Below are 24,060 nucleotides of genomic sequence, written 5' to 3' on the forward strand. Positions count from 1 at the left end.
AAAAAAAACTTTTTTTTTTTTATATATCAACTAGCTCCAGAAAATTAAACAGATTTGTAAATTACTTCTATTAAAAAATATTAATCCTTTCAGTACTTATGAGCTTCTGAAGTTAAGGTTGTTCTTTTCTGTCCAAGTGCTCTCTGATGACACGTGTCTCGGGAAACGCCCAGTTTAGAAGCAAATCCCCATAGCAAACCTCTTCTAAACTGGGCGTTTCCCGAGACTCATGTCATCAGAGAGCACATAGACAGAAAAGAACAACCTTAACTTCAGAAGCTCATAAGTACTGAAAGGATTCATATTTTTTAATAGAGGTAATTTACAAATCTGTTTAACTTTCTGGAGCCAGTTGATATATATAAAACTGTTTTTTTCCTGGAATACCCTGTTAAGATTTTTAAATAGAAGTAATTTAAAAATCTATAGAACTTTCTGGCACCAGTTGATAAAATTTTTTTATAAAAAATTTTTTTTTCCCACCGGAGTACCCATTTAACACACAAAGTATACCGTATTAGAAAACTGCAGAATTTTTCCATTACGCACGGATTAATCCTTAAAGCTCTATAGTCTAGACGTAATCTCACGGCGTACAGATACCGGAACTATATGAAAAGTAGCAACGGCGGTCGAGAGGTTATAATGTTTTGGAGGACCGGCGATGATTCTTCAGGGGAGGTGAAGACTAACACTAAACGAGTAAGGTAATGAATCCACTGATATGGTAACGTACGTCCGCTGTGAAGTTGTCACATTGTATCCGTTTCCTGATACACGAGGTAATTAAATAAAAAAAAATCAATGTAAATTAGAAAAAAGAAATCCGCTCTGCCCCTTCATCCCCTGTACCAGCCAATGGAGTGAAAGATCAAGCTTCTCGTGGGTGGGTCCCATCAGGTCCGGCCAGGGAGGGGGTGATACTCTGTTCAGTCTGCTGGGTTCTTACCTCTGTGTATGGAGTCTTAGTGCATGGTTGTGGGTTCTGCTTCCCCGGTACATTGACTAAGACCTGTGAGCATGCACTCACACGGAAACCCGTCAAACTGCGGTCATTGCACAGGGGCAGAGGGAGGGGGAAACTCCGCCTGTAAAGCAGCCAGGTCACGGGCATCCGCCGCAGCGTACAAATTACTCTGTCCTAACATGGATAGCGCCATCCGCAGGGTGCTCCAGATATTGTCAGACATGGCTCCTCCGGGGCCGCCACTCTGCTGTTGCATGCTAAGGGCCTCTATGAAATGCTCCACAGCCTCCCTGCAACAAACGGTAAGGATGAGGATTAGAGGGACGGAAGTCAATATACTGTTTAAGATTATATATAATAAATATATATATTTTTTCAGCTTGAGAAAGATTCTGGAGAGGATCAAAACGTCGCTGCTTTGTCACATTTTCTGATGGAATAAACTCACATTTTTTCACCATTACGGAGTGCTGCACTGGCTTAGAATTTTATATATATATTTAATTTATATATTCATATATTAATATTTACAAATTTTTATTTAGCATATATATATATATATTTAATAAATATTTTTTTTTAAATATATAAAAAATATAAAGTACTGCTTATTATATAATTTTTAGAGATGAGCGAACTTACAGTAAATTCGATTCATCACAAACTTCTCGGCTCGGCAGTTGATGACTTTTCCTGCATAAATTAGTTCAGCTTTCCGGTGCTCCGGTGGCCTGGAAAAGGTGGAAACAGTCCTAGGAGACTCTTTCCTAGGACTGTATCCACCTTTTCCAGCCCACCGGAAAGCTGAACTAATTTACGCAGGATAAGACATCAACTGCCGAGCCGAGAAGTTCGTGACGAATCGAATTTACTGTAAGTTCGCTCATCTCTAGTAGGGATCATAGGAATCAGCGTCTCCCGCACTATTAGTACCTGTGGTCAGTGCGGGAGAAAACATGTGACAGTATTCCTTTAAAGAAATACATATATATTTAAAAAATATATATGAAAAATTAATGAATGAATAAATACATCTAAAATATATATATATATATATATATATATATATATATATATATATATATATATATATATATATATATATGTATGTATATATATATATATATATATATATATATATGTCTCTACTGCAGTGTTTCCCAACCAGGGGGCCAGGCATGCTGGGAGTTGTAGTTTTGCAAAAGCTGGTTGGACCCTGGTAGGGAAACACTCCCAGTTAAGTCACCCAGAAGAGTTTTTATTTAAAAATATGAGTGCCGCTGTATACAGTTTGGTTTTGTATTATTCTTAAATTGTTAAGAATAAAATAAGTTTCTAGAAGTTTCAATTTTTTTTTATTTTTATAAATAAATAATAATTTGTTACAATTTAGTATCTACATCTCCTGTGCAGACCTATGTGTCTCCATGGTTACAGACTACAAACACCAAGTGTAGTCTGATCCTCCCCCTCTCGTTCTCTCTGTACAATATCTAGAGAGTGAAATATCAGACAAACAATCTGCCCCCGGAGCTGCAGATACAAATCTATAAAAAAAAATTAATTAAAAAGTTAAAAATACAATTACATTTTTTATTTTAATCCATTGACTAAATATAAAGCTGGTTGCAAAATAATTCAAACCATTATAAAAAAAAGTCTTGTCACGTCCAAAAAGTTTTGATCAAAAGACCAGAATAAGGAGGGAGAAACACTTGTTTGAAGGGGTTATCTAGGAATATATAGTCAAAGCTGATTCCAAAAACAGCACCACTCTTGTCCTCAGGTTGTGTGTGGTATTACAACTTGGCTCCATTCACTTCAATGGAACTAAGCTGCAATACCACAAACAACCTGAGGACAGGTGTGGCGCTGTTTTTGGAAGAAATCCTTCCCTCATTTTTTCTATTGCTAGGTAACACCTTTTAACACTTGTTGCTCCACAGGTCAACTCCATAGACTTTATATACAGTCCAGCCTGTGCATCGACGAGCAAGACCGAGAGTGAAGCGCTTTAGTCGTCTCGTTCTCGCAATCATTAGGAGTCGTTACACCTAGACTAGTGTTTCGCAACCAGGGTGCCTCCAGCTGTTGCAAAACTACACCTCCCAGCATGCCCAGACAGCCAAAGGCTGTCTGGGCATGCTGGGAGGTGTAGTTTTGCAACAGCTGGAGGCACACTGGTTGGGAAACCCTGAACTAGACCTTGATCGATCTAAGGAACAGGGACACTTTAAAGGGGTACTCCTGTGAAAAACAATTTTTTTTTTTATTTATTTTTTTTTAAATCAACTGGTGCCAGAAAGTTAAACAGATTTGTAAATTAGTTCTATTAAAAAAAATCTTAATCCTTCCAGTACTTATTAGCTGCTGAATATTACAGAGGAAATTATTTTCTCTTTGGAACACAGCGCTCTCTGCTGAATCACGAGCACAGTGCTCTCTGCTGACATCTCTGTCCATTATAGGAACTGTTCCGAGTAGGAGAAAATCCCCAAAGCAAACATATGCTGCTCTGGACAGTTCCTAAAATGGACAGAGATGTCAGCAGAGAGCACTGTGCTTGCGATGTCAGCAGAGAGCTCTGTGTTCCAAAAAGAAAATAATTTCCTCTGTAGTTTTCAGCAGCTAATAAGTACTGGAAGGATTAAGATTTCATTTAATAGAAGTAATTTACAAATCTATTTAACTTTCCGGCACCAGTTCATTTAAAAAAAAAAAAAAAAAAAAAAAAAAGGGTTTTCTTCAATTAACTGGTGACAGAAAGTTAAACAGATTTGTAAATTATTTCTGTTAAAAATCTTAGTCCTTCCAGTAGTTATCAGCTGCCGTGTTGATTTATTTTATCATTTCCTTTCTGCCCGACCACAGTGCTCTCTGCTGACACCTCTGTCCATTTTAGGAACTGTCCAGAGTAGGAACAAATCCCCATAGAAAACCTCTCCTACTCTGGACAGTTCCTAAAATGGACAGAGGTGTCAGCAGAGAGCACTGTGGTCAGGCAGAAAGGAAATTCAAAACTTCCTGTGGATCATACGGCAGCTGATAAGTACTGGAAGGATTAAAATGTTTTAATGAAATAATTTACCAATCTGTTTAACTTTCTGGCGCCAGTTGATTTAAAAAAAAAAAAATAAATAAAGGTTTTCCAATGGAGTACCCCTTTAATATAATAGGATATTCCCCTCTTACCTGTGTGCCCCCAGGTTAATGCAGGCAATGCCCAAATTGTACCGGGAGCGGATAAATCCCGGCTGCAGTTGTAGTGCCCGTCGGTAAGCCTCCACCGCTGCCTCGCTGTCATTACCGTTTGCCAGGGTGGCTCCCAGTTTATTCCACAATAAGTAGTCCTGCAGGAGAAAACACGGCGTTACATGAGCAGGTTACAAAAACAGCGCCACTCCTATTCTCAGGTTGTGTGTGGTAGTACAGTTTGCCTGCATTCACTTCAATGGAACTGAGCTGCAATACCACATACAACCACGGGAAAGGTGTGGCACATTTTGTTTTATTTTTTAAAAAAGAAATCAGCTCTGTTTTCATAATCCTGGATAACCCCCTTTAATACAGCACCCATGGATCAGACAGACACGGCAGAAGACGTTCATTTAAAGGGTTAGTCCCATCGCCTTTCCTTAAAGGGGTACTCTGGTGGAAAACTTTTTTTTTTTTTTTTTTTTTTTTTTTTTTTTAAATGAACTGGTGCCAGAAAGTTAAACAGATTTGTAAATTACTTCTATTAAAAAATCTTTACCCTTCCAGCACTTTTTAGCAGCTGTATGCTACAGAGGAAATTATTTTCTTTTTGGATTTCTTTTTTTTGTCTTGTCCACAGTGCTCTCTGCTGACACCTCTGTCCGTGTCAGGAACTGTCCAGAGCAGGAGAAAATCCCCATAACAAACCTATGTTACGCGCCCGGCCATTCTCTCCACGGACATCCTCTATTCGTGGGGAGGCCGCCATACGTTAGACCAGTGTTTTGCAACCATGGTGCCGGCAGCTGTTGCAAAACAACAACTCCCGGCATGCCCGGACAGCCAACAGCTGTCCGGGCATGCTGGGAGTTGTTGTTTTGCAACAGCTGGAGGCACCCCAGTTGGGAAACACTGGTTTAGACAGTAAGAGCAAATCCCCATAGCAAACCTCTCCTGCTCCGGACAGTTCCTGACATGGACAGAGGTGTCAGCAGAGAGCACTGTGGTCAGACTGGAAAGAACTACACAACTTCCTCTGTAGAAAACAGCAGCTGATAAGTACTGGAAGGATTAAAGGGGTACTCCGGGGGAAAACATTATTTATTTATTTTTTTAAATCAACTGGTGCCAAAACGTTAAACAGATTTGTAAATTACTTCTATTAAAAAAAAAATCTTTATCCTTCCAGTACTTATTAGGTGCTGTATACTACAGAGGAAGTTCTTTTCTTTTTGAATTTCTTTTCTGTCTGGCCACAGTGCTCTCTGCCGACACCTCTGTCCATGTCAGGAACTGTCCAGAGCAGCATAGGTTTGTTATGGGGATTTTCTCCTGCTCTGGACAGTTCCTGACATGGACAGAGGTGTCGGCAGAGAGCACTGTGGCCAGACAGAAAATAAATCCAAAAAGAAAAGAATTTCCTCTGTAGTATACAGCTGCAAATTTTTTAAATTTTTTTTTTTTTTTTTTTTTTTTAATAGAAGTAATTTACAAATCTGTTTAACTTTCTGGCACCAGATGATTTGAGAGAGAAAAAAAAAAGTTTTTACAACGGAGTTCCCCTTTAAGATTTTTAAATCGAAGTAATTTACAAATCTGTAGAACTTTCTGGCACCAGTTGATTTAAAAAATAAATAAATTAAAAAAAAAATAATAATAATTTCCCCCGGAGTACCCCTTTACTGAAATAACCAAAGCACTTCACCGCTGTTCATCTTTGGACAATGGTTAATTTGGCTAATTACTCTAATATTCTGCAGCTTTATGTATCTGTGACATTGATATCATAATATATAATTCTACACATTTTATATTGGAATAATAGGAGTGTTGTTTATATCATTTTATATGGCTATTTTATGAACATTTTATGGAAACAGTAATTACGGGTTTTGTCCACAAGGGCCCTGTACTTTACCAGTTTGCGTATTACCTTTTATTTATATTGGCATAATACCGTGGACTGTGTTTGGAGGAGAGATGGATCAAAACTGGTGTAGACGACCAGATGGCATCAATTAAAGGGGTATTCCAGGAAGAAAAAAATTTTTTATATCAACTGGCTCCAGAAAGTTAAACAGATTTGTAAATTACTTCTATTAAAAAAAAATCTTAATCCTTCCAATAATTATAAGCTGCTGAAGTTGAGTTGTTCTTTTCTCTCTGGCAACAGTGCTCTCTGCTGACATCTCTGTCTGTCTCGGGGACTGCACAGAATAGAAGAGGTTTGCTATGGGGATTTGCTTCTACTTTGGACAGTTCCCGAGACAGGTGTCATCAGAGAGCACTTAGGCAGAAAAGAACAACTCAACTTCAGAAGCTCATAAGTACTGAAAAGATTAAGATGTTTTAATAGAAGTAATTTACAAATCTGTTTAACTTTCTGGAGCCAGTTGATATATATATATATATATATATATAAAAAGTTTTTTCCTGGATAACCCCTTTAAAGTGAACTCATCAGACACTTATCCCCTGTCTGATCATGGGGGTTCCGATTATTGGGACCCCGCGATCTATCATATGGGGTCCGGCTATTAACCCATCCGCGGCAAACTCCTGACACCAACTTCCTGTACAACAGAAAGTGACAGCCTGCTCAGCCAATCACAAGCCTCAGCGGTGTCCCGCCTCAGCCAGCGATTGGCTGAGCGGGCTGTCACTTGCTCTCATCCAGGAAAGTGGGGGCCAGGGCGTGCAGAGGATGGGTAAGTAGCTGGGGCCCCCGTATAGATCACAAGGGTCCCAGCAGTCAGACCACCCCACAATCAGGCTGTGTCTGATAAGGTCAGTTCTCTGGAGTACCCCTTTAATTGGTTGCTACGGGTAACTACATCACTTTCCTTTGCAGCAGTTTTCCCTCCCTCTGTTACTTTTGCCCCGGTTGTCAAAGTGGCGCCATTTTATTCCAAACTTCACTCACATCAGGTTTCTGACTCAGCGCGGCCGTGAAGCAGTCGACCGCCTTCTGATACTCCCCGCTCAGGTTAAAGAGAACCCCGAGGCCACACTGAACATCGGGATCCACTTGACTTGGGTCTATACGGACGGCGGAGAGGAACAACTCCCGCACCTCGGAGAACAGGGTGCTGAAAGCAGAGAGAAGAAAAATAAGGCATAATTCTGATATAAATGTGCCATTGCCTCTATTCTAGCCAGTGTTTCCCAACCAGGGCGCCTCCAGCTGTTGCAAAACTACAACTCCCAGCATGCCCGGACAGCCAACGGCTGTCCGGGCATGCAGGGAGTTGTAGTTTTGCAACAGCTGGAGGCACCCTAGTTGGGAAACACTGGAGTACTGTGTGCAGTACTCTAGCTTTCAATATCTCTGCTTGTTGTCAGTGAATGGAAACCTTCCAGATACATTATAGCAAACCACCGTATGAGGACGGAAGCAAGATTTGTGCTGCTGTTGGAGCAAACCTTCAGATGTGAGAAGTATTGGGTCTGTCTGGGTTTACAGACTCTCAAATGTTCCCATTCACTCACAGCAAACGGAGAACTTGTTATAATGGTTAGGGGGAAAAAGGGATTGTCTAGAAACCCCATTTTGGATACACTGAGTTATGGAGATGGGGCCCCTTTTTTTTGGAGAGTAGCTACAAAAAGAGGGATATTTACGATTTGTGTGAAAAATGTGCGCAATATTTCTTTTTTCATTTGCATAAAGTTCTTGTGTCTAGTTAAACTAATTTATTGCGTGAATTCTTAAAAAGGATGCACAATAACAAGAACACACAATAACAAACTTTGCGCATCCTACGCCACCTAGGAGGTGGAGTAAGGAGTAACCTGGCGCAATTTTGTACGCAAAAATTATTCTTACGCAGATGATAAATGCAGCAAATTTATCAGGGGAACACTAAGAAGGGGAATTTTTTAACGGGCACGACCCTGCAAAATGGCACGCACCGTGTGTTTTTATTTTTGCGCAGCATGGGGTGAGACAAGTGATGTCAAGAGGGGAGCTGGTATTACTGCTCATTAGATTCATGACTCTTTAGATAAGGCAGCAGTAAGCCTTTCTCAGTCACAGTTTCCTTCGAAACAGGCTCCCTGCTGCCTTATGTAAAGAGTCAAATCTAATGAGCAGTAATACACGCTCCCCCCAACAGGTGACTGGTCCCATCCCATGCTGCGCAAAATAAAAACAGCATGGGAACGAGACCAGTGTCGTGACGGGGGGAGCTGGTATAACTGCTCATTAGATTTAGGACTCTTTAGATAAAGCAGCAGGGAGCCTGTTCTGATGGAAACTACTGTGACTTAGAAAGGCTCACTGCTGCCTTATCTGAGTCCTAAATCTAATGAGCAGTTACACCAGCTCCCCCTTGAAATCACTGATCTTGTCCTGTGCTGACATGAGGGGAGGGGGGAATGGAGCTCCGCTCCCTGTGAGGTGACGTCACAGCTTACAGGAAGAAATCTACAGCTATAATGGATGATCTGTTCACTGGGTTTCCGTTTAAAAAAAAATAAAAAAATAGGTTAGCCTTCACTCACTCAGACAATAAGGTCCCCAGGGATTTCTTTCTAGAAGCCTCTCCGGCGTCTCCTTCCTTCACCAGGTGGTTGTATTTGGGGTTGTGACGCAGCCACTCCCGCAGAGTCTCACAAGCCTGCTGCTGGAGGCATTCGTTGGTAAAACTAACCGCCAGCGCCATCAGGGCGTTCAGATTGTCCGGCTTTAGCTCCAGGCACCTGAGGTTGAGATTGACATCTGTAAATGCTTTAAGGGAAGACAGACAGAGGATCCAGAATAAGACCTCACCTGCGGAGAGCACTGATGGCCGCCAACTCCTGCTCGTTCTCTGCCTGAGTGGTGCCCAAATATTGCCAGGCCTAAAAGATACAGGGGAGGAATAGTTTATTCCTTGACATTGCGGACGTCATATTGGTCAGGGAATTTTCCTCTCCATTTTGGACACAGACCAGGGGACCACATGGGATCTCGGGCCGTTGCAAAACTACAACTCCCAGCATGCCCAGACAGCCAACGGCTGTCCGGGCATGCTGGGAGTCGTAGTTTTGGAAAATTTGAAAGTCCACTGTTGTTGAACAACCCTACCCTGCATGAGAGGAAAGGAAGGGACTACACTTCTAAACCGGATATTTTCTTTACCTCCATGTGCTTGGGGTCTCGCTGCACGGCAATCTCAAAAAGTCTGACCGCACTTGGGAGGTCTCCTTCCCGAAGGCGTTTTAGACCTTCCTCAAATGGCTGTGCCTCCTCTGAAAAGGGATTTTCCTCCTCAAACGCGTAACCCTAAAGGAAAACACAGAAAGAGTCTTCTTCATCACATTAAGTCCAAACATTCTATGCTGACTAAAGGGGTTGTCCAACGAAAGTACCAACTTGTGTACGGTGTCAAAAAGTATATAATAAAGCAACTTTCTAATATAATGTTAGTAGCCATAGAGCAGAGATCTTCCATTTCAGTTGTGCTCTTTGCCTTGTAAGCTGTGACGTCACGCTCCGCCCCTCGTGACGTGACGTCACACGCCGCCGGCCTTGTGGTCATCCGTAATCAGACCCGGAGCGAACACGCTCTGGGGACTGATAACAAACGGGGTGCCGCGTGCATGATCCCGGGGGTCCCCAGCGGCGGGACTCCCGCGATCAGGCATCTTCTCCCCTATCCAAAGGATCTCATCTATATGACCTATATCTATCCTAGGAAAAAGAAGTGGAGGGGGTCCAGCTCCTGGGTTGAGGTATCCAATAAAACTTAACCTTTAATGGCAACTAATTAAAACATGGAAAAACGCCACAGGGTGGCAAGTGACATGTCACTAAAAACAAAAGGAGGGTGAAACGCCGACGCGTTTCGAGCAGTTGCTCTTAGTCATGGCGTTGGTACCTAGTCACACGGGGGTTTAAATACCCACTGGCATATGATCGGGTCCCACCGTGGAAAAAACTCCCCGCCTCCGTCAAACAGGATGTGACGTGGCATAAGGAAGGTAGCAAGAAAGAAAGGAAGGTGCGGCCAGGTAAGATCTAATTAAGTGGAAAAAGATGGCTGATTAACCCTTTCTTCTTTCAGCCTTATGTGGTGTTTCTGTATATATATATATATATTTTTTAGTTTTGGTTATGGTAGGAACTACTCGCCCTCTGAGTTTTGTGTTGCGATCCCTGTCCCTGACTGGTTTTAGGTGCTATCCTGGTTATGTATCTAAGAGATCTAAGTTGTATATTACATTTTTATATACACTTTCTCGTTGTTGACCACTTAAGTCGTTTATGATTTACAGGGTTTTTCCCTTACATTTGCATGCGATATGCTTGACATCATTTATAAGTCAAGACTAGGGTTTTTTTCATGTAGCTCGTGCCAGTACTGGTGTTTTATGGAGTATGTGCTTACCCACAGGTTCCCATGTGTCTGTATACTAAGATATTTATGAACTTATGTCTCCGAGAATACGATTTCATGACAGTCTCAACATATGCTTATATATATATTTTTTCTACTAGTGGTCTTGTGCGCATTGTATTTAAGCATCTAACCCGCCTAATTGATAAACATGTTTATTACAATTTTTTCATCATTTATTATGATATTATGCTATGAGTTAAACTCCCATATATATCATTATACTTATATGCGGTTTTTGGACATATAGGCTGGAGTTCACAATATGCGTTTAATTTATTTACTTATTACCATATTTTTTTCTTAGTGTGCTCGGGATTTTTCTAATGCTGACTATTTTATGACAGTCTAGCCACCCGGGTATACCCCACGAGCGGCCGCTGTACAATAATATTGCATTGTTTACATGCATTGGATGTCACCATACTTATAATACAAACAGGTCACTCATGGGTTAATCAGCCATCTTTTTCCACTTAATTAGATCTTACCTGGCCGCACCTTCCTTTCTTTCTTGCTACCTTCCTTATGCCACGTCACATCCTGTTTGACGGAGGCGGGGAGTTTTTTCCACGGTGGGACCCGATCATATGCCAGTGGGTATTTAAACCCCCGTGTGACTAGGTACCAACGCCATGACTAAGAGCAACTGCTCGAAACGCGTCGGCGTTTCACCCTCCTTTTGTTTTTAGTGACATGTCACTTGCCACCCTGTGGCGTTTTTCCATGTTTTAATTAGTTGCCATTAAAGGTTAAGTTTTATTGGATACCTCAACCCAGGAGCTGGACCCCCTCCACTTTTTCTCAGTTCCACGGGGAGTGGCGGCTCCCTGTCTCCGTGCTCCGGGACTATTGCCTGATGCTTGACACATATGGACTTTGATGAGCTGATCAACTCCTTTTGTTTCTCTATATCTATCCTAGCTTACTTACTTAATAATCTCTATACCACGGGCCAGCGTTAGTATCCTGTCGGAGTTTGTCTGCCAGATAACCCCGATAGTTTGTTTACATTCGCCGCCCCGCCCGCGTGCTGTCTGTTGTGACAGCGCGGATAGGCAGAGCCGGACCGCACCTCCCAGATCGCGTCATGGGAGGCTCGGCACTTCACGCTGTATAAAGGCAGAGCGGGCGGACGTGACGTCAGACGCCAACACACCGCACTAGGTGAGAGATTCCGATACAGGCGTCCTGCTGATCAGCAGGACAGCGTCGTATGCTGCTGTGACACTTCAAAACCGTGAGTAGGACTGGACCTGTCCTTGTAGAGCTCTAGTGCCTTTTCTTCACAGGGTCAATTAGTAAATGTGGATTGTCTTTCTTACAGGGAGAAGACCGGAACAGAGACCATTAATAGGGATAGACTTTTCCCTTCATCCCCCTATTTTTCTTTGCAGGAACTTGGCATGCTGTTTCCCCTTGCAGGAGTAAACTAGGGAAAGCATATATCGTATATATATTTTCTTGCAGAGTCTCTGGTTTAATTGAATCGATTGTCACAGTATACATGACCAAGCCACAACTGCTGGCATAAATATTGATGTTTAGAATTATAGTGACTTTTATATATTCTTAACCAATGGTCAATTGTGTTAGATAATTTCTTGATGCCCTGAGGATGCCAGTGAATACAAACTGGCAGAAACGCGTTGGCATTTGCATCATAGTCCTACTTGTTGTGGTTCTTGCTATATATAACCCCAAGTGGGTGGCAGCCCTGGGCTGGCTGGGCCCTGCAGAACCCAGAGCTGCCTAGTTCGATTTCTATTGACCATAGAATTTGATATATTGATTATTTTATTAGATAGAATTAAACGTTATGTTTTAATATATACATTAATCCTTTTTGCTCATCCCGGACATGAGGTCCATTTTTTTGATATAAAGCCCCTATCCAAAGGATAAGATGTCTAAGCACCGGAGAACCCCTTTAAAGGGAGGGGGCGTGGCCTCACTGTGCAGGTCTCCGCCCCCTCCCTCAGTATACTGTCTGCTTACATCTCCCCTAGCATTAGCAAAACTACAACTCCCAGCTTGTCCTCACTGACAGTAGCGGGACACAAGCTGACAGTGGGAGGATTTTTCCTCCAGCTCTGAGCCCTGCGCTCACAGCTGTCAATCAAGGAAGTGTGTCCATGACATAGGTGATGATGCATGGACACACCAGGACTAGTATGTGTCCAAGCAGGCAGGGGGGGCAGTTCTTTGACTGGCTTTTTCAGTATGAAATACTGAAAATGTTCTAATGAAAGCAATTGCAAAACCTATTGGTTATACATGCTTTACAACATATCAAAAGTTTTTGTATCTGACAGTGCCCATTTAAAAACGTATTTGCTATGGAGTGCATGCCAACCTATTGCTCCATGTAGTCATTGGACACAGTTCTAGAGATCGCAGGGGTCCCAGCAATCGGACCCCCTGTGATCAGACAATTATTTCCCTTCAGGTGGATAGGAAATCATTTTTAATTGCTGCCCTTCCCCTTTAAATTATAAAATTATATCTCCTTGCAGCGACCTCTAGGGGGAGCTTCAGAGTTTAATGCATACTATGTCCATGCAATGGATTTGAGGATCTGTGTAGGGTCAATAGGTCACCTTGTCATAAGATTTTGCAGATAAATCCTGGAAATCTGAAAGCCATGGATGTGCCTCGGCATCCCTCTTGGCCATCTCCTCCCATTCTTCTTGAAGTTTGTCCCAAAAATCCACATCTGCCTATAAAAAAAAAAGGGAAAGAATAGGGAGTTGTGGTGAAACTGCACCTGAATACTGAATGTCCAGTCTGTAATATGGAATTTGCCCCAGAAAGGGCATCTAAGACTAAACAGGCTCCCCCCCCCCCCCCCCCAACTCATAAATAAAGTACTAAAATTTACTATAATACCGGATCTATAGGACAAGACAATATATTTGGGATTATAAAACATAGAATATATCTAAGTGGTCTCATCACGCTTGGAATATATGTGACACATATAACTAAAAGTGTAGAAAAATGGATAGCCGAATCGGGATGGGAACAGCCCCTAAAACGGGGGTAGAGAAAAAAAAACTGATTTGAACTTTTCATCCCTCTGTGGTAAAGTGAAACCTAAGCTGTGATTGGTTGCTAGGGGCAGCAAGGTCACTTTACCCTATAGACCAGTGTTTCCCAACCATTGTGTCTCCTCCACCTGTTGCAAAACTACAACTCCCAGCATGCCCGGACAGCCGTTGGCTGTCCGGGCATGCTGGGAGTTGTAGTTTTGCAACAGCTAGAGGCGCACACTGGTTGGAAAACACTGGTCTATAGGGTAAAGTGACCTTGCTGCCCCTAGCAACCAATCACAGCTTAGGTTTCACTTTACCACAGAGGGATGAAAAGTGAAAGCTGAGCTCCAACTGGTTGCTATGGGCAACAAGAACAACTCAGGCTGGGTTTACACTGTCTCTGTTTAACATATGCGTTTTATACACTTAAGACTAAAGACAAAACGTAACGAATACACAAAACGGATGCAGCTGTATGCCCTCCAGAATATATATGTTTTCCAATTAACTTACTTATATTTAAAAAAAAAAAAAAATTATATTGTAACGTATACAGTTCCTACGCCGTACAAAATAGCGAATGTAATGTATAAGGTTCTTTTTCCGTACACAACGGCGTATGTAATGTATACACGGTTCTTTTTCCGTACACAACGGCGAATGTAATCTATAAGGTTCTTTTGCGGTGCACAATACTGTACATAACGTATACGGTTCTTTTGCGGTACACAATACTGTACATAACGTATACGGTTCTTTTGCGGTACACAATACTGTACATAACGTATACGGTTCTTTTGCGGTACACAATACTGTACATAACGTATACGGTTCTTTTGCGGTACACAATACTGTACATAACGTATACGGTTCTTTTGCGGTACACAATACTGTACATAACGTATACGGTTCTTTTGCGGTACACAATACTGTACATAACGTATACGGTTCTTTTGCGGTACACAATACTGTACATAACGTATACGGTTCTTTTGCGGTACACAATACTGTACATAACGTATACGGTTCTTTTGCGGTACACAATACTGTACATAACGTATACGGTTCTTTTGCGGTACACAATACTGTACATAACGTATACGGTTCTTTTGCGGTACACAATACTGTACATAACGTATACGGTTCTTTTGCGGTACACAATACTGTACATAACGTATACGGTTCTTTTGCGGTACACAATACTGTACATAACGTATACGGTTCTTTTGCGGTACACAATACTGTACATAACGTATACGGTTCTTTTGCGGTACACAATACTGTACATAACGTATACGGTTCTTTTGCGGTACACAATACTGTACATAACGTATGCGGTTCTTTTGCGGTACACAATACTGTACATAACGTATGCGGTTCTTTTGCGGTACACAATACTGTACATAACGTATGCGGTTCTTTTGCGGTACACAATACTGTACATAACGTATGCGGTTCTTTTGCGGTACACAATACTGTACATAACGTATGCGGTTCTTTTGCGGTACACAATACTGTACATAACGTATGCGGTTCTTTTGCGGTACACAATACTGTACATAACGTATGCGGTTCTTTTGCGGTACACAATACTGTACATAACGTATGCGGTTCTTTTGCGGTACACAATACTGTACATAACGTATGCGGTTCTTTTGCGGTACACAATACTGTACATAACGTATGCGGTTCTTTTGCGGTACACAATACTGTACATAACGTATGCGGTTCTTTTGCGGTACACAATACTGTACATAACGTATGCGGTTCTTTTGCGGTACACAATACTGTACATAACGTATGCGGTTCTTTTGCGGTACACAATACTGTACATAACGTATGCGGTTCTTTTGCGGTACACAATACTGTACATAACGTATGCGGTTCTTTTGCGGTACACAATACTGTACATAACGTATGCGGTTCTTTTGCGGTACACAATACTGTACATAACGTATGCGGTTCTTTTGCGGTACACAATACTGTACATAACGTATGCGGTTCTTTTGCGGTACACAATACTGTACATAACGTATACGGTTCTTTTGCGGTACACAATACTGTACATAACGTATACGGTTCTTTTGCGGTACACAATACTGTACATAACGTATACGGTTCTTTTGCGGTACACAATTCTGTACATAACGTATACGGTTCTTTTGCGGTACACAATACTGTACATAACGTATACGGTTCTTTTGCGGTACACAATACTGTACATAACGTATACGGTTCTTTTGCGGTACACAATACTGTACATAACGTATACGGTTCTTTTGCGGTACAATACTGTACATAACGTATACGGTTCTTTTGCGGTACACAATACTGTACATAACGTATACGGTTCTTTTGCGGTACACAATACTGTACATAACGTATACGGTTCTTTTGCGGTGCACAATACTGTACATAACGTATACGGTTCTTTTGCGGTACACAATACTGTACATAACGTATACGGTTCTTTTGCGGTACACAATACTGTACATAACGTATACGGTTCTTTTGCGGTACACAATACTGTACATAACGTATACGGTTCTTTTGCGGTGCACAATACTGTACATAACGTATACGGTTCTTTTGCCATACACAATTTGCAATTTGACAATAGCGTCGTTAAAATGAGGTTATGCTTGTTTAAAAAAAATTTATAATAATAAAAACGAAAAGGCCCCAAAGACAGTAAATTAAAGGAGAACTCCAGAATATAAAAATTGTCGCCCATACTGCTGGCAGGAAAAAAAATAAAGATCTACATACCTTCCTCCGCTCTCCGCTCCCCCGGGGCCTCCGGTAACCAGCTCCGGTCTCCGCCGCGATCCTCTTCCTGGTTGCCGGTGGTCGGCGAGTCATACTGCGCTCAGCCAATCACCGGCCGCAGGGAAGTTCCGATTTGGCCGGCGATAGGCTGAGCGCAGTATGACTCGCCGACCACCGGCAACCAGGAAGAGGATTGTGGCGGAGACCGGAGCCGGTTACCGGAGGCCCCGGGGGAGCGGAGGAGGGTATGTACATCTTAATTTTTTTCCTGCCGGCAGTATGGGGGACAATTTTTATATTCTGGAGTTCTCCTTTAACAAACTATTAGAGTGTGATGGCACATCATGTGACTGCCACAGCCAATCAGCGGCCTAGATGGTCACGCGCCGTACTCCTGGCATCACCGCTCAGTGACGGGAGACATGATGCCAGGAGTACTGGGCGTGACTGCCGAGGCCTCCGATTAGCTATGGCTGTCACATGACCAGGGATGGTAAAGTAACAGTTTGTTTTACTGCATTTGGGACCTTTAAAAAAAAAAAAATTTATATATATATATATATATATATATATATATATATATATATATATATATATATATATATATATATATATATACACACACACACACATATTATATTTATACATATATACACACACACACACACATATTATATTTATATATATATACACATACACACACACACACATACCGTACATAAATAAATAAAATAAAAAAATTGTAAATATAAATTAAGGCCCAGTGTGTTTTGGTATGAATTCTAAATTCTCTTAGAAACAAATAGATTTTTTTTATTTTTCATATTGTTTTTGTTATCAATCAATGGATTATGTGAATCCCACTGCACATTATCTCTGATTATATTGTTGCAAAACCACAACTCCCAGCATGCCCAGACAGCTGGGAGTTGGAGTTTTGCAACAGCTGGAGGTCAACAGTTTGGAGACCACCACCCTATCGGGAGCCAAACGCTGGAAGTGATTATCTGCTTAAAGGGGTACTCTGGTGGAAATTTATATATATATATTTTTTTTAATCAACTGGTGTCAGAAAGTTAAAACAGATTTGTAAATTACTTCTGTTAAAAAATCTTTACCCTTCCAGTACTTTTTAGCAGCTGTATGCTACAGAGGAAATTCTTTTTTGTCTTGTCCACAGTGCTCTCTGCTGACCCCTCTGTCCGTGTCAGGAACTGTCCAGAGCAGGAGAAAATCCCCATAGCAAACCCATGCTGCTCTGGACAGTTCCTGACACGGACAGAGGTGTCAGCAGAGAGCACTGTGGACAAGACAAAAAAGAAATTCAAAAAGAAAAGAATTTCCTCTGTAGTATTCAGAAGCTAATAAGTACTGAAAGGATTAAGATTTTTTTAATAGAAGTAATTTACTAATCTGTTTAACTTTCTGGCACCAGTTGATAAAAAATAAAAAAAATATGTTTTCCACCGGAGCAGTGGCGTAGCGTGGGTTGTCAGCACCCGGGGCAAGGCAAGTAATTTGCGCCCCCTAACCCGTGGATTTTAGCACTGGAGTCTCTTACCCTTACCCCCTAAGCACATGTATTGTTTGTTATGAAAATACTGATGTCATTAAAGTAAAATGCATCTAAATACAAGTTTATTTTCCAACACTTTATTGAGTGCGAACATTACACATTCTCCATATTCTCAGCAGGTCTATGAATACAAATCTACAAATGTAGTAACCGAGCATGGGCCGCGCTATTATATGTCGTCTCACAACCATCGGAAACCACAAAAAATATCAAGAACAAAAACTAAACCTCAAAATGGAACCAAACCCTGGAGATGATCCAAGACTGGGCTACATGGAGCCAACTTCCTCAATCGTAGGCAGGTTCCCCACATTAGGTCAGCATTTCCCCCACAATAGTAGGCAGCTCTCCCACATTAGGTCAGCATTTCCCCCACAATAGTAGGCAGCTCCCCCACATTAGGTCAGCATTTTCCCCACAATAGTAGGCAGGTTCCCCACATTAGGTCAGCATTTCCCCCACAATAGTAGGCAGCTCCCCCACATTAGGTCAGCATTTTCCCCACAATAGTAGGCAGGTTCCCCACATTAGGTCAGCATTTCCCCCACAATAGTAGGCAGCTCTCCCACATTAGGTCAGCATTTCCCCCACAATAGTAGGCAGCTCCCCCACATTAGGTCAGCATTTTCCCCACAATAGTAGGCAGGTTCCCCACATTAGGTCAGCATTTCCCCCACAATAGTAGGCAGCTCCCCCACATTAGGTCAGCATTTTCCCCACAATAGTAGGCAGGTTCCCCACATTAGGTCAGCATTTCCCCCACAATAGTAGGCAGCTCTCCCACATTAGGTCAGCATTTCCCCCACAATAGTAGGCAGCTCCCCCACATTAGGTCAGCATTTCCCCCACAATAGTAGGCAGGTTCCCCACAATATTAGGCAGCTCCCCCCCACAATATTAGGCAGCTCCCCACCACATTAGGTCAGCAGTTCCCCCACAATAGTAGGCAGCTTCCCCCCACCCCACAGACATACAGCTTCCAGCCATATAGAGTGTATGGCTGGAGGCTGTATGTCTGTACTGCTGCCCCCACAGTGTTCCGGTCACCGCTCCTCCGGCCCGGGGTCACATCTACTGCTATGGCCTATGGACCATAGCAGTAGGTGCCGGGACCGGGGAGCGGTGACCGGAACACTGAAGAAGATGACGCACCGCCGGTCACTTACCAGGCCCCGGCCAGCGCGCGTTCTCCTGCGACGATCCTGTGGTCCTCCTGCGTCTCTATGGTTGTACGCACGGGATCTCAGTGACGTCCCGTGCGTACAACCGAGAAGCGAAGGACCGAAGGAGGACGCGCGCTGGCCGGGGAATGGTGAGTGACCGGCGGACATCCTTATGTCCGGAGAAGATTTTTCGGGACACAGGGATGTCCGGGATAGGAATACTTTTTATGTGCCCGGGCCGGCTCCCGTGTGTGGCTGCAGGCGGGGGCCGACCAGAGCATATAAAAACTAATACTGTATACTAAAAACCAGGGGGCCTCCAGCTGTTGTGAAACTACAACTCCCAGCATGCCCAGACAGCCTTTGCCACTCCGGGCATGCTGGGAATTGTAGTTTCACAACAGCTGGAGGCCCCCCTGGTTTTTAGTATACAGTATATTAGTTTTTATATGCTCTGGCCGGCCCCCGCATGCAGCCACACACGGGAGCCGGCCCGGGCACATAAAAAGAAGTATTCCTATCCCGGAGAGCGCGCCCCCCCAGATGTTGCGCACGGTGCGGCCGGCCCCCCCTGCACCCCCCACGCCACGCCTCTGCACCGGAGTACCCCTTTTAAAAACTCTGTGCTGCTTCAAGCATTCCAATTTGTATTTATTTATTTATTATAATTATTTTTAATTCTTACCTCCACTGTGGCCTTTGCGGACTCAAATTCTTTCTCCAGCGGGGTGAACTGATCGACCCACTGTTCAGCCGCCTGCGGAGAGGACAGTAAGGGGAGGCACGTCAGGGGCGGACTGTGTATAACACCCATATAAGTAAAAGCGGCAGCGCGGCACACAGACGTCCCAAGCGGCAGGAGGGTCCCCCGTATATAGAGACAAGACTACAGGAAACTATGGCGGCTTGAGAGAGAGCGAGAGAGAGAATGCGCTTTATATTCAGAGCCAGTAAATCATCGGTACGTGATATCTAAATATAAAATCTTTTCTTCTAGATCAGTGGTCTTCAACCTGCGGACCTCCAGATGTTGCAAAACTACAACTCCCAGCATGCACGGACAGCCGTTGGCTGTCCGTGCATGCTGGGAGTTGTAGTTTTGCAACATCTGGAGGTCCGCAGGTTGATGACCACTGTTCTAGATTCTTATCCCCATCGGGAAAGCTCTAATAGAAGACCGTACCCATGGCTTATGTGGCAGAGAAACTGATGGACTGCAACATGTGGCTCCACAGAACTACAATTACCAACATCCTCCAGTTGTTGTGATTTAATGACCCCCATTGGGCCCTGACAGCTGGAGGCTGAGGGTTATAGTTTCACGGCAGCTGGGAGGGCCACAGAGGTTGCAGACCAGCCATGAAAAGATCAGAGGTTTTCCAGCTCTATGTAAATAAAGTTCTGCAATGTTCAAACGTACTACTGACCATTTTCAAGATCTCTGCTTGCTGTCAAGCCTTCCTGTCTACACCCAGAAACCGATAACCCATCCTGCACTAATACTTCTCACTGCTGAGGTTTTGTTAAAGGGGTATTCCAGGGGGGAAAAAAATACTTTTTTTTTTCCCTTTCCCCAAACAGATTTGTAAATTACTTCTATTAAAAAATTCTTAATCCTTCCAATAATTATCAGCTGCTGAAGTTAAGTTGTTGTTTTCTGTCTGGCAACAGTGCTCTCTGCCGACATCTCTGCTTGTCTCGGGAACTGCACAGAGTAGGAGAGGTTTGCTATGGGAATTTGCTTCTACTCTGGACAGTTCCCGAGACACGTGTCATCAGAGAGCACTTACACATAAAAGAACAACTCAACTTCAGCAGCTCATAAGTACTGAAAGGATTAAGATTTTTTTAAAAGAAGTAATTTACAAATCTGTTTAACTTTCTGCAGCCAGTTGAATATATATATATATATATATATATATATATATATATTCCTGGATAGCCCCTTTAAGATTGGATCCAGTTTAGACCATGCTCTGTGAGCTCAATAGATCAGCAGCACAAGGATAAGGGTCCATTCCTACTACAGAATCTCTGCCTGGCACTAGAACCACTCAGAAATGCGCCATCTCCATAGACGGCAATGCATTTCTGTACAGGTTCCGCAGAACATGTTGTATGGGATATGAAATTTCCGCGTCAGAATTCCATTCAGAAAATATGTAGTGTGAATGGGCCTGACTATGAAAAGCCGATTCAGTGTCGATCCCACTGGCAGCAGCCTCCTATTGGTTTCAGTGGGAATTCTGCTGCTCAGATTAGACAGCGGAAATTTGCACAAAAAAAAAATCCCCATCGCTAATTTGAGTACCACCGGAAGAATGAGCACGTTCATTCCCCCCCCCCACAGAATCCACGAGCAAAGTCCCATTAAACAACAGGACTTTGAATTTCGGAGGAAGTTATTTTCACAGCAAATTCCGTGCAAAATAAGCGCTGTTTCCGGGCTATTTTAAACAGCGCATTTTTTTTTATTTTTTTTTTTTACATGTGAACATAAGGGCCCCGCAAGGGCCCATCCACACTACTAAATATTTGCCAGGAGAAATTCCAAGTCAACATGCGCTGCCAAAATCAATCCGTACTAGAACCGTGCGGACATGCATGATATTCCTTTCCTCCAAAAAAAAATAAAAAATAAACATTAACAAATTAAAATTTTAGGCCCTTTTCACACTATAAAATTCATCCATTTTAAAGATCCGTTTAATGTTCCGTTATTAAAAACCGTTAAAATCGGCCGTTAAACGGCCATTACAAAATCCCATTATAGTCTATGGGATTTTTACATTATACATTTTAACCCGCCATAGCCCGTTATTAAAGGGGTACTCCGGTGGAAATGCCAGAAAGTTAAAGGGTAGCTCCCACCATCACTTTTTTTCTTTTTTCTGTCCCTGCCCATTACCCATCTATCCCTAACCCCCTCCCTGCCTTTAATTTTTTTTTTTACATATTAAAAATGCCTTTTTGTCTGCCTGGCAGTGTGCTCACTATCAGGCAGACTTCCCCAGCAGGCACCACGTCACTGATGCCTGCTGGGGCCGACACTTCCGCCCTTAGTTCACCTATACAGGGCACCTCCAGCTGTTTCACCACTGCAACTCCCAGCTTGCCTTGACATCTATTGGCTGTCAGGGCATGCTGGGAGTTGTAGTGGGGAAACAACTGGAGGCACCCTGTATAGGTGAACACCGGATCTGTGATGGCCGCACATACTGCTCCCCGCCACGCAGCCCGCAACCCCCCCGCCCCGTCGCTCAACTCACTCCCCTTCCCCCAGAGCACCCCCTCCCCGCCGCGCAGCCCGCAACCCCCCCGGCCCCGCCACTCCGTTCAACCCACTCCCCCTCCCCACCCCCCTTAGTTCACCTATTCAGTGTCCCTCCAGCTGTTTCCCCACTACAACTCCCAGCTTGCCCTGACATCTATTGGCTGTCAGGGCATGCTGGGAGTTGTAGTGGGGAAACTGGAGGCATACTGTATAGGTGAACACGCAAACCCCCCCCCCCGGCATAATACTTTACCTTGTCCCCGGGAGCCTGCGCGCATCCACTTCCTTCAAAGCGCTTGCTCCCGCCTGTCTGATTGACAGGCGGGAGCGAGCACCGCAGTGACTGAATTTCGACTCATTGCCAGACTTAAATGAGTCGAAATTCTTTAGTGACGTCACTGCCGAATGCATTCGGCCACTAGGAGGGCGACCCCTAGTGGCCGAATTTAAAAGGGATTTTAAACTGGTGTAAAATCACTTTTTTTAATTAAAGTATATTAGAGATATGTTGTAGTACTTAAGTACTACAACATATCAATTTTTTTATTTCATGACAGTGCCCATTTAAACAAATTTGTAAATGACTTTATTAAAAAATCTTTACCCTTCCAGTATTTTTTAGAAGCTGTATGCTACAGAGGAAATTCTTTTCTTTTTTGTCTTGTCCACAGTGCTTTTTGCTGACACCTGATGCCCGTATTAGGAACTGTCCAGAGCAGGAGAAAATCCTCATAAAAAACCTATGCTGCTCCGGACAGTTCCTGACATGGACAGAGGTGTCAGCAGAGAGCACTGTGGACAAGACAAAAAAGAAATTCAAAAAGCAAAGAATTTCCTCTGTAACATACAGCTGCTAAAAAATACAGGAAGGGTAAAGATTTTTTTAATAGAAGTAATTTACAAATCTGTTTAACTTTCTGGCATCAGTTCATTTAAAAAAAAAAAAAGTTTTCCACCGGAGTACCCCTTTAATAACGGATAACGTTATTTTGTGACGGGCGAAATAGTATTAATAACGGGCTAAATGACGGGTTAAAACAGATAATGTAAAAATCCCATAGACTATAATGGGATTTTGTAAGGGACGTTTACTGGACAATTTTAAGGGTTTTCATAAGGGAACATTAAATAGATCTTTAAAAAGGATGAATTTTGTAGTGTGAAAGGGGCCTAAAATTGTGAAAATTCTGCAGTGTGCGCGATGCTTACAATGGATTTTTGGACTGAAATTTTTTTTTTTTTCATTTCCATTCCCGAATCAACATGTTAATTATTTAGGTGAAATACCGTATGGAACCGCCTTGTCGTGGAAAGTGGCGTTCATGTCCATTCGGTCATAGTGTCGATTCATTAGGGCGGTGTCTGCTGCGCACAGAATATTCCCCACTGTGCACACACCCTAAAACAGTGTTTCTCAACCAGGGTGCCTCCAGCTGTTGCAAAACTACAACTTCCAGCATGCCCGGACAGCCAACGGCTGTCAGGGCATGCTGGAAGTTGTAGTTTTGCAATAGCTGTGTTGTGAAACATTGCTTTATAGCACACCCTCAGAAGAAGCAGCAGCATGGAGGACATTATAGAGCATGCTGGGAGTTGTAGTTTTGCAATAGCTGTGTTGTAAAACATTGCTTTATAGCAAACCCTCAGAAGTAGCAGCAGCATGGAGGACATTATAGAGCATGCTGGGAGTTGTAGTTTTGC

At 42.9% G+C, this 24,060-nt stretch overlaps 1 protein-coding gene across 3 annotated transcripts in view; it reads right to left on the reverse strand.

Moving 5' to 3' along the window:
* Positions 1 to 411: 411 nt before the first annotated feature.
* Positions 412 to 24,060, reverse strand: part of PEX5 (peroxisomal biogenesis factor 5) — a 46,874-nt gene continuing 23,225 nt past the window's right edge. Inside the window, exons 9-16 of one of the 3 annotated variants that reach the window (XM_056532863.1) lie at positions 19,771 to 19,842; positions 13,143 to 13,262; positions 9,285 to 9,428; positions 8,934 to 9,004; positions 8,666 to 8,863; positions 7,086 to 7,251; positions 4,160 to 4,317; positions 412 to 1,257 (exon numbers count right to left, since the gene is read on the reverse strand). In XM_056532863.1, coding sequence (XP_056388838.1) covers positions 1,053 to 1,257; positions 4,160 to 4,317; positions 7,086 to 7,251; positions 8,666 to 8,863; positions 8,934 to 9,004; positions 9,285 to 9,428; positions 13,143 to 13,262; positions 19,771 to 19,842 — 1,134 coding nt within the window. In that variant the 3' untranslated portion in view covers positions 412 to 1,052. The remainder of the gene's footprint in view (positions 1,258 to 4,159; positions 4,318 to 7,085; positions 7,252 to 8,665; positions 8,864 to 8,933; positions 9,005 to 9,284; positions 9,429 to 13,142; positions 13,263 to 19,770; positions 19,843 to 24,060) is intronic. The other 2 variants (XM_056532862.1, XM_056532864.1) reach the window with 2 other exon arrangements.

The sequence above is a fragment of the Hyla sarda genome, chromosome 7, assembly GCF_029499605.1.
Source record: "Hyla sarda isolate aHylSar1 chromosome 7, aHylSar1.hap1, whole genome shotgun sequence".
Taxonomy (NCBI): Eukaryota; Metazoa; Chordata; class Amphibia; order Anura; family Hylidae; genus Hyla; species Hyla sarda.